Here is a 12,233-nt window from a genome sequence, read left to right as displayed (position 1 = left end):
GGCTGCGATGATCTGACACAACACATCATATCACCTCTGTATCCTTTCTGAACATTTGCATTTTGTATTTCCCAAGATTTTCCAATATGGCGCCAACCATACCAGCCTCAAAACTGTTCTTCAGAAAGTCTATGCGTGACGTCACAGACGCTTTGTCCATTATTTTTACAGTCTATGGTAAACACGCAATAGATGGACATATTTGTTGAGTCAAAACAATGGACATCTTCATCTCACGTTTTTAGCAGTGACACAGTGTTCTAGAAATGTGCCACTCAAAGCAAAATAAGTTCAACTTTTCAAGACCTTGCATTTATTTCCATTGTTTACCTCACACGTTTAAACACAAAAGCACACTCTGTGTGAACCAACCCTTAAAAAGTATATATTATACAGTTTGACCTCTACATGTTATTTAATGACTATTTAGTGTGTGACCACAACAGTTCACTCAATGGAAATTGAACATACATGGAAAAATTGGCCATCAAGGGACTCTTGCTCTTGCTCTTTAAACTAGCTGCGAACCAGTTGTTTAATCACACACACACACACACACACACACTCATAGATTCTCTCTGACCCAGGAAATATTGATTGAACTGCCCCCTTCATTGTCTGGCATATTGGCCGGGTCATTGTCTGCCATCTCTTTCTCATTTAGTTGCTTTTACTCCTCTCCTCATAATAAATGACAGGCTATAGCACCATCCATCAGGAGAGAATGAAGGAAAAGGAAGAGAGCATCAATGACAGAATGACCCTGTGCTCACTCGAGTCATCTGCCTTATCAGGCAATTGCACAATTTCTACATAATCGCTGAGTAAATAAAGCAAGATTATAGACAGGAATTGACATTGATTACTGCTCGGAAACGATCAAACTGTCTGATTTGAGATCATGTATTGACTTCTATAGTTGAAGAGCTGATAGGAGATATGACACACGTCTTCATAAAGACTTATTTTCCTATTAACCGCTAGGCGGACTCACCTTTCCCAGCAGGCTCCACAGTCACCTTCTCGCTGATGTTGCCCCGACCAGCAGTGGTGACGGCAGCTGACCAGATCAGATACTGCTGACCCCGGGTCAGGTGGGTGATTCTGTATATCAGCAGCTCAGGGTTGGCTTCGTATTCGCTGGGTGCCTGGAATCAGCGCAAGAACACAATGTTACGAACAAACACGCTAAAGCTGATAAAGACAGGGCTGTGATGTTATTCTGTTAGAAAAAACAATTCACAATAGCTGTTTTTAGACTCAACAAGTATGTGGATACAAATGTTTCAATCAATTTGAAATGTGTCCAAACGCAATCCATAATATACGGGCCGCTATAGACGAATCCGACGAGCGTTCTGTGTAGGCTGCCATCTTGTGGCGACGCCATTACTGAGCTGTTACACCAGCATAGACATATGCACCGGTGATAACGCACCCTCGATGACAGCTACAGCCAGGCAGAATGACTTGTTGGGTTGATGATGTTAGACAGTGGCCTCCAGTCACAGAAGAAGGTACAAACGATCTTACAGATTATTTATGAAAATAGCTTGGCAAGCTACAGTAGCTATGCTAACGTTTGCTAACGAGGAAACTATAAAAAAAGATCTGTCCATTTGGCAACAATAAATGAATAAATAAATGAATGAAATCAAACAAAAAAAAAATCATGTTTTTCATTTGTGTCCATTATTTATCTCATTTTCAAATGCAACAGGCAAGGGTAAGGTAACGTTAGCTGGAAAGTATACATAATATCGACCAATTAGTGTTTTTAAACCATGGAAAGAGGTCAATATAACAGCAGGAGAACAATTATGTCACATAACGTTACATTTAGCTCAGGAAAGCCATTTAATGACCATAGCATGTTAATTGAATAGAAAAAAATAGCAAGAGAGGAGATTTTGCTGATCACTATATCACATATTTATTATATTTTTTTTACTTATGTCATTAAATAATTGTTATTATACGCGAATGTCCGCGTCTTGTACTCGCCCAGGAAATCTGTGTAAACCGTACGGCACCAGACAGGGGCAGTCGACCCGGGGTATTCACAGTGTTTTCTCTTCAAAATTGAAATTTTACTGCCACCATTGAAACAATTTATAACGGAAACCGTTTACCCACTCGACATTATACAAGGGGTAACGTTGTAACGTTAGTGACAGTCGTAAATCGCGGGCTGTTTATTCCAGCGGACGCAAGTTGCAACTAAAACAATAGGAGGCAATGGCGCAACGCTACCCAGCAACAGCTCAGTAATGGCGCCCGCTTACTTCCGGTAATTTCGCCGGATTCGTCTATAACGGGTATTAGCATAAACGTTCTTCTTCTACAGTCAATTTTGCTAGTTAAAATTGAAAGGGCTATTCTATTCAGGAAACCTGTCTGAAAACAGTTTTCTTTTCTTTTGTTGATGCTTGTGAAACTGTCAACAGTTTGTAGATAGCAATAGGTGCGGTCACATCTAGTGTTGCTCAGTGAAATTTTGGAGGCGGAATCTGCACGATTCGGAGTATTTATTTCACTCTCTTCAATGCTAATTTTCCATGTTGACCAACATAAAACTGCAGTTTAAAAGTCTTTTATGCGAGCTGTGCTTCATACAGTCCATCACGACACTATTGACAATCAACAATCAACTTTTTGCCTATGAATTTTTGCACTTTAATAACACATTTGATAGCATCTGAGTACTGAGCTTTTTTATACTGTACATCAGGACCAGTGTTGGGTAAGTTACTCTAAAAAAGTAATTAATTACTAGTTACTAATTACCTCTTCAGCAGTGTAATTAGATTACTGTACTAATTACTCTCTCTAAAAAGTATTTAATTACTTTTAATTACTAATTACTTTCAAAATCCCATATCAATCTCAACCAGCTGAATAATACAAGGATAGACATGAGTCTGTCTTAATTCTTTCAAATAAATACTATAAAATTGCATGAATTATCCTAAATCTGACCAAGGTGGAGAAGGTTACATTATAAAAACATACTTTTTAGCATCAGACAATACATTTTGATGTTAAACCCACTATTGTTTTATGTCTGATCTCACACTTTTTTCATACATATTTTACAATAATTCGAGTGCGGTCGTAATATTTAGATTCCTCATAAAATGCATACGAATCGCTGTGAGATCGGATTGATCTATACACAGTATTTACCTCAATTACATCAGAAGTAACTTTAATTAAATTACAGATAAATGAAGAGTAATCCCTTACTTTACATTTTCAAGGGAAAAGTAGTTAAATTACAGTAACTAATTACTTAGTAATTAGTTACACCCAACACTGATCAGGACTGCACTTTCTGGTATTTGCATACGTTTCTGGCCTTACTATAGGCTTCAGCTCTTATATAAAAGCTTTTTAAAGCTAAAAATGAAAGATGACAACTTGCTTTAAAACAGGATTTATACTGGGCCCTTTTAAAGGTGAAGATGAATGTGTAACGTGTGTGGCGGCACCTGGAGAAAATGATTATTCAAACACAATTCTTTCCTTTACCCTTGAATTAATAGCGTTAGCTATATAACAGATTTCTGCTGCTTTTCTTTACGTGAGTGAAAAAGGCTTAACTGTGTGTGTTTGTATGTGTGTGTATGAGAGAGAGAGAGAGAGAGAGAGAGAGGGAGACCCAGGGGGCCTTACACAAGTAGATGATAGGGTAAAAAGACAATACCCCCAGACACACTAGATCAGTCAGCCTCAGATAACACTAACAATAGAGGCATTCTAATGAGAGATATCTGATGCTCACCTCAGCATGCGTAACACACACACACGATAAGTATTTTTCTATTATTATATCCACCTTTCATTGAAATGCACAACAAGAACATAGAACAGTATCACTGTACACACACAGAAATAACGTGATGTTAGGCTGTGCTTCAAGCTCTCTGTAATTGTAGTGTGTTTAAGAGAGCCGTGTGTCTGCTGTCCAAACGCATGTTCATCACGATGAATGTCTCTTGCCCGCAGACATGCAAACACACAGTGTCATTCCCACCGATCTCGCTGAATGCTGCCCTGCCATCATCTCTCGTGTGCACTAACTCATGTCAGTATGGGTTCTTCAGTGGATTTTAGGTAAACATATTTCCATATTCTATTCATAATCAGAAATATAATACCTACAGTTGCAGCTGTCTTCTAAAGCGGCATTCTAACTGAAATAGAAACAGAATGGAATGGAATACTCATCAACAATGTTTGCGGAACACTTTACAATAGATTACTATAATAATGTTATTCCAGTATGCAAGCAATACAAATTACAATATAAAAATAGGGTTTAAAGTCGACATGAAGTGGAAATTCACCCTATCTATTTTCTAAATGCATGTTATTGATCTTATTGTGGATTCATCCATGCATTGGTTTAATTTTCTAACATTTACCTTGTCATTTTTTATCAGACTTTTTTCTTTTTGATAATCTGTTTCACTCAGATGTGCGTCACAAAATGGAAGAAAAGATCTGTCGCTACTTCCACAACAATGTGACTTTAGCATGCAGTTTACATACTTCCTGCCTACATGTGCCAGCCTAGCAACTGTCATTAAGATGAATGGGAATGCTAACGAAATGTTAGCATCCCCCAGGAATTTTTTAGATTTCCTGATCGGCCATCTTGGAATATTATTTTTCCAAGAATTTGTCACAGTGCATTCTGGGCTATGGTTTATTTGTGAAGACTACATGTGGTGCTGGTTTATATATTTGCCAAGGTCAAGGGGTTTAGAGATAAATAGTGAAAATAATAATAATCATAATAATATTATATTTTTGTAATACAATTATATTATAATTATTGTTAAATTAAACCATTAATATAAATAACAAAACACAAATAATATTTATGTACAAAAATAATAATCATAATAATATTTATAAATCAATACACATTCACAGATGTTGCTTTTATCATATCATGTTTGCTATTTTTCCCATACAAATGAGTACTATATTTAGCTGTCTTCATATTTTAGGAAGAGGATTATCATATTTGGGGACCTTGGCACCAAAAAGTTTGAAAAGCGCTGCCTTCTGGGAGTATGTCTAAGATCCCTAAAGATGCTGTCTTGGTAGGCAGCTCACTAGGCTTCTGAACCCTCTCTCCATAGTTAATTTCGATTCACCCCCCAAACCCCCACCCTCGTCTCTCTCAGCATGAATCAGGTACGGGAGGTGCGGGTGGGAGGGGTGGAGCGCTGTAACGGATATTAAAATATTCCTCCGGTGTAGAGATAGCGGTGATCCGGGGAGCGATAGAGGGAGATAATGAAAAGAGGAACAAAAGTACTCCCCACACGCTGAGTCTGACCCCCCTTCCTCCTCCTCCACGCCCCCCTTGCACTCCCCCCCCCCCCACACACACACACACACTCATTTACATAGTAATCACCCAGTGAGGCCAGAGAGAGAGAGAGAGAAAGAGAGAGAAGTGATTTGTGAATGAGCAAAAGAACAGAAGAGAGTGAGCATGTGTACATCTGGACAGGTACATTAATTCAGTGTGAGAGTACACAAATTACGTGTGTGTGTGTTTGTCGAGAAGGTGGTTATAAATGTGATCGAGCCTGTGAGATGTGTGTGTGTTTGTGTGTGTGCTGTCAGCTTGTTTCCTGCCCTCCCTGATGAACAGATGAGGTTGTCTAGGCAACGTGATGAGACGCAGATATGCAAATGAGACGGGAGGGTGAGCTTGCATGCACACACTGCAGTATGAGCCTCTCATTTACACACACACACAAGTACACACGCACACACACATCCCGCTGATACTGCAGCACAATCTCAGACATGCACAGATTAAAAATACACTCGCCGCAAATCCACAAACAAATAGACGATACGATTAACCAAACGCCGAGATTTATACTTAGAATCTAAAGAAAAAGAAAAAATCCACACATAGTAAGTAAAGCACATAAATGTTAAAAAAAAACACATAAATATTCGGTCTTGGATGCTTCAACAAACACAAAAACAAAAAAACGACGGCAACACCAAAATCAACGTTTCCCCATTTTTGTGCCTCACCGGTTGGCCCGATCCAGGGCTGGAACAGTAAATTGTATATTTTCGGATGATACCATTAGGCTTGATGGGGGGAAGCCAGGATACCACCACACTGGAGGCAGAGGATGGCACTGCTTTGATGCCCGCTGGAGGGCCGGGGTCTGAAAGAGAAAGAAAAGAAACAGAAAACAAGATTAATGTTTGACAGATGCATTGTGGGCCTCTATATCACCTCCCTGTGACCTTAAGGTTTGTCGTAATATGTTGTGTGCTACTTATGGAGTTTAATGGACTTTTTCTTAAAGAGAGAAAGAAAAAACGAGAAAAAAAAGTGGAGCCCTGTTCTTAAACAAGCGAGCTGTCTTTCTGCCTACTTAGTCAGCTAAATAAGTATACTTACAATTTAATTTACGCTGGGGTTTTTCGTACAGCGTGTGTGAAAAGATACACGTTTAAATGAGTTTTAATCACGTTTTTATCCATCATAATTGAGAGTAATAGTCAGTGTTGTAGTCGAGACCACCTCACTCGAGTCTGAGTCGACACCGAGACCAGAGAGAGTCGAGTCCGAGTCAAGACAGAGTCCATAGAGAGTCGAGTCCGAGACCAGAGACGGTCGAGTCCGAGTCGAGACCGAGACCAGTGAGGGTTGATTACCTAATTTATTAATCCTTTATATCCTTTTATATATTTAAAAATCCTTTTTTTTTTTTTACTGAATTTACTTAGAGTTTAAAAAATATGATCAGTTTAGGGTAAAAAGGCCACATAGTAGGTGGTGTTAAAAGTAATTTTATTACAATTTGTCATGCGCAGTTGCGCACTAGAAAATCACCAATCACTGGGCGTGTCAATCAATTTAAAGAAATATTTTATTAACATACAATAATAATCATGAAAAATATTTTTGAACTCGAGTGGACTCGGGAATAAGTCCGAGTCCTAAAAAAAAAAATGTTCGAGTACGAGTCAATTCCGAGTCCAAATGCACACGAGTCCATGACAAGACCAAGACCATTAAAATATGGTCTCAAGACCGAGTCCGAGACGAGTCCGAGTCTCGAGTACTACAACACTGGTAATAGTCCCAGACATTGGACAATGATTAAACTTTCCAGTGTGCAAGTGTCGAGTGTGCAAAAGCTACGTGTACGGTTAAAAAGTCTAAAAGTCGAAACACTTTGGACTTTGGCAGCATCTTAACCATCATGACTGCATCAAAGCTTTCTACATAGGAAATGGCAAATAAATAGCGCTGCTTGTGAAGCGAACATGAGAAACAACTGAGTCTTTGCTTACAGAGTTTGAAATAACTTAGCATGTTGCTAAGCTGGAGCTAATGCTCCCTAAAAAAGTAAAAAAAAAAAAATACAAAACGTAAAATTACTGGGTAAAATTAGATTTTTCTATTCAAATTAAAATCTGTTCTGAATAAAATATACTTCCCCCCCCCCAGCCATCTTGGATGCATTCTGGGATTTCTTTATGAAGGACACATTCAATGCTTGCACAAATTTGGCCAAAATTAGAATATCTTATAATATTGCAGCCTACTTTTGGGAACTGCCTTTGTCTACCTTAAAATTTCTCCTATGAAGGCAGAAAACTAGTTTTTGGAATAGAGCTAGAACGAATGAAACTAAGAGCCAAAAAAACAAACAAAACAAAAACAAACATGTTTCTTGAATCTATTGTAGAGAATTTCTTACCATAAGATTAATCTTCACACCAAGACAGTGTTCAGTGTGAAAATTTAATGCATTAAACATTTTAATTTCAATAAACAGCTGTTAACGCATCTGTTCGGAGCAACGTGAACTTTTGATTGGCATCAATGCGAGTGAATATTGATGGTCTTTTCCATTGCACTGCGAAGAAAACTGGCCAACAAATAAGACTCCCGCTTTTGGAGTTACATAAAAATATGTAGGGGTCCAGACAGAGCTTTGTTTAGGATTGGCCCCAAAATACATTAAACCCCCATCACACTTCTGTCATCTTAGAAATAACCGTCACAAATTAGAGTGTCTACAACGCTTAGCAAGACATGGAGATTCAAGAAGGATTTGGAGAAAAATTCATAATCATCATTACTAGGGTTTAGCCATACAGGGGTTTATCCTTGAGGGGGGTTTATGTCTTAAAGTGGTGACACAAACCGTTGTTCTAATTTCCTGTAAATTATGGAGAACACAGTCGAAAATGACTATTATTACATTGTTTTTAAAAAAGTTTCCATATGTGCCATGAGCAGAAAGGACTTGGCCCCAAAAATGTGGACAGGAAGCCCCTTGTCAAACTGACACCACACACTCCTCTATCTATCACATTCAATTAAATGAAAAAGATCAATGCATCTCTCCTATTCTCCACCAATCAGACACCCCTTATTTCCCTGAATCCCCCCTCAACCCCACCAGGGAACGGAGGAGAGACAGATATAGGATAATCCTATCCCGACCAGTGTAAGCACAAAATTAATGTCAGCTAATCCACAAAGAATAAATCCTTCTCCTTGTGTTGGATGGGAGATCTGCTTTGAGACATAAACCAGCTTTACAGACCCCCCTCCTTTAGTGTCTTAATTCTCATTAAGTGTGCTAATGCTATTTCAGAGCCTAAATGTCGCCACGGCGACCGCATCCAGCAATCAAGCAATCCAGCATCATCTGGACTGGGACCATGCAGCACTTGCCTCCAGCTAATGTGGTTTTTGTGGCAAGATTTTCTGCCCCACAACTTCCCCCCACCCAGACACACACACACACACACACACACACACACCCTTGAGCTTGAATAGAGTCGGGGTAAAGGGGAAGTGGATTGCACATAATGTGGCTGTGTGTTTCAACACCGGTTCTACACTGTCTGGGTTGAAAGCGCACTGGAGGGTCACAATTATCTGTCACAGATAAAAGACTATATCATTTTTTACCTTTTACTGTATGTGGTCCAAAACCTAATAATCTGGCTATTCAGGGTATCATAATAAATATGCTCAATAGTAAGCAGTAACCAGTGTTGGGTAAGTTACTCTAAAAACGTAATTAATTACTAGTTACTAATTACCTCTTCAACAATGTAATTAGATTACTGTAGTAATTACTCTCTCTAAAAAGTATTTACTTTTAATTACTAATTACTTTCAAAATCCCATATCAATCTCAACCAGCTGAATAATACAAGGATAGACATGAATCTGTTTTAATTCTTTCAAATAAATACTATAAAATTGCATGAATGTTTTATACATATTTTACAATAATTACGTACGACTTCACATACGAATTTGTACGAGTGCGAGTACCTCATAAAATGCATACGAATCGCTGTGAGATCGGATTGACCCATACACAGTATTTACCTCAATTACGACAAAAGTAACTGTAATTAAATTACATATAAATGAAGAGTAATCCCTTACTTCACATTTTCAAAAGGAAAAGTAATTAAATTACAGTAACTAATTACTTAGTAATTAGTTACACCCAACACTAGCAGTAACATTAATTTGTTTTTTAAGATCCCTTAAAGGAGCTAAACGCAAGTCTCTGAGTTTTTGCAGAACTACGCCCCCTCTGGCGACAAGCGAAACTGCAACCAGAGCTGTGCGCGTTCATGGAGGATCACACACACACATACGCACGTTTGCACGAGCTGTTCATAACTAAGGAGCATCAGCCGCACACTGTGCGGCACAAATCTTTTGTTACAGTCATAATGAGGTAATACAGTAATAAATCTGCAAGTCATTTAAAATATATGAAAGGAAAGGCATTCGAGTAAATTACACACTTGTGTGAGAGGGGGAAACGGGGGTAGTAGAAAACTTCGGTTTTTGTTTCCATCTATCTCCCTGTGCTTACTGTATCCACTTATGATTGAATTATTATGGAAACACGTTCAGTTATCACTTTGTATAGGCTATGACCCGTTTGAGCCCTAGAGACGACCGGAGATCTCTCCGTTTGTTGAAAGCTTCCCGATGTTGACTCTCGTCTTATTCCGACGCCTGGCACTGGACAGACAGAAGTTTTATTTTCTGTCTCACGTGGAGTTTGCGTTGGGGTTTGTAATGAGCTTCAAGCCGGTCTCTTTCCGCGCCATATACAGATTTAATGAAGTGCACGTCACCGAAAGCAACAGATATGAGCTGGATTTTATTAATCATCGGCTAATTTCAAAATCAGCAAAGACAGCAATAAGAGAGATCGGCAACAGAACTGGTAAGATCATTTCATTTCTTTACTTTTAATGAAGATGGTAGTGTTAAGCGTCTGCGACTTACTTTCACTTTGATTTGCGATAGATTGCGGCGCTTGATGAAGGGGCTCAGCTCAGCTGCTCAGGTGATGCGCGTCGTCATATATGACTAAAATATCATGACATATAGCTTGGTTTCAACAACCAGATGCATTTACACTTGTCCAGTTTCGTCTGGAATACGGCACAGACCACGTCCTCAAGTGGTTTGAGCGATCGAATTCAAATCCGTCTCGAATGCGTTTCGGAGGGCATTTACACCCTGGTCTTTTCACGATCGAATAGCTATCCGATCACAGAAGACACATGAAGTGACCAGGTGTAAACAGCCCCTTTGAATCCATCGTCTACTTTTGTGGAAAGCTGACTAGAGTTGTGTCGCTCGAGTTGTCTTCTCTGATACGGAGAACGGCGGCGAATAGCTACACGAACCTGCCAGACATAGCCAGGCGAGCGTGAACGCGCATGACGTCACGCCCAGTCTCAGATTCGAGCCCGAATCCCTCTTATATATGTCACTGTACAGGGTTATAGAGGCGATCGCAGTGATCAAAGAAGGGCTCATTCAGCCCATCAGGCGATTGTTTAAGCATGTATGGGTTAGAAAACGGCTATTTTTAACATGAAAAGTTGCGCAATGCACCTTTAACAGGCCACATTCTATACGACTGAATCATTCATAGCAAAGTCAATCTCAGAATGCATTACAGCAAGCTCAGAAGATAAAATAAAAGGTAACACTTTATAATAACTGCACGCTATTAATCATTAGTTAAGCATGAGTAAACAGTTCATTCATCATTTATAAAACATTAATAGACATTAAAATGCAGTTTATAAATATAGCTATACATGCTTCTTTCTTGATTTATAAGCATATCTATAATGCGTTTAATAATTGTATTTTCATACTTTGTTAATGATCAATTAATAATTTCTAAATGAAGTATAGCATTATTTACAAACCAGTTGTTTAAGAGTTGTCAGTCATTCATAAGACCACTTAGAAAGTGTAAGTAAATGTAGTAAATACAGGTAGTTATAAAGCATTTAGTAGTGGTCAGTTAACTATTTTTGTGAGCTAATCTAAAGTGAGGAATATTCATGCTTTGTAAAGCATTTATAAAGGTGATTTAAAGACTCGTCAATCTTCTAAACAGTAAAATGTAACAAACACAACGCAGTGATACAGAACATAGAAATAGTTAACAGCCTTTAAAAATGCTTTACAAGGCATGAATAGTCCTCACTTTAGATGAGCTCACGAACATAGTCAACTGACCACTACTAAATGCTTTATAACTACCCAAATTAACCCTTAATTACAGCATTAATACATGTTAATAAAGCATTTTATTAACACATTAAGTAACCATCACTATATGTCTGAATAATAAGTTAAAACTTAAATAATTTATTAATCATTTACTTACTCGCTCTAAGTAATCGTATGAACCACTGAAAACTCTTAAATAACTGGTTCATAAAAAATGCAATTCTTCATTTAGAAATGATAAATTGATCATTAATAAAAGATGAAATACAATTATTAAACAAATTATAGATATGCTTTTAAATCATTTATAGCTGTATTTATGAACTGCTTATTAATGTCTATTAATGCTTTATGAATGATGAATTAATGGTTTACTCATGCTTAACTAATGATTATTAGCGTGCAGTTATTATAAAGTGTTACCAAATAGGATAAATAAATCAGAAGATACAGAAAATTCCAGCCCATTTTTACAGCGTCCTTGGATCTGGAAGTAAATTCCCATTCATTTTCCCCCTAAGGATTCTCAAAAACACTTTAAGGGTATGTTTACACGTAAACAATATACTGAAAACTTTTTTTCTCATACACACGAAACTTTGTCCCAATGAGCCCCGCTCACAAGGATCCACGAAAACGACTA

General features: G+C 38.1%; 1 protein-coding gene across 4 annotated transcripts in view; it reads right to left on the bottom strand.

The window, feature by feature from the left end:
• Window positions 1-12,233, bottom strand: part of dscaml1 (DS cell adhesion molecule like 1) — a 130,661-nt gene that overhangs the window by 14,542 nt on the left and 103,886 nt on the right. For all 4 annotated transcript variants that reach the window (XM_089121395.1, XM_089121396.1, XM_039671024.2 and 1 more), the window contains exons 20-21: window positions 6,073-6,212; window positions 995-1,148 (exon numbers count right to left, since the gene is read on the bottom strand). In XM_089121395.1, the coding sequence (XP_088977521.1) occupies window positions 995-1,148; window positions 6,073-6,212 (294 nt within the window). The remainder of the gene's footprint in view (window positions 1-994; window positions 1,149-6,072; window positions 6,213-12,233) is intronic.

Source organism: Pimephales promelas, chromosome 16, assembly GCF_988280905.1.
Source record: "Pimephales promelas chromosome 16, fPimPro1.hap1.1, whole genome shotgun sequence".
Classification (NCBI taxonomy): domain Eukaryota; kingdom Metazoa; phylum Chordata; class Actinopteri; order Cypriniformes; family Leuciscidae; genus Pimephales; species Pimephales promelas.
The sequence above is the reverse complement of the archived record's forward strand: the minus strand, read 5'-3'. Positions and strand labels throughout refer to the sequence as shown.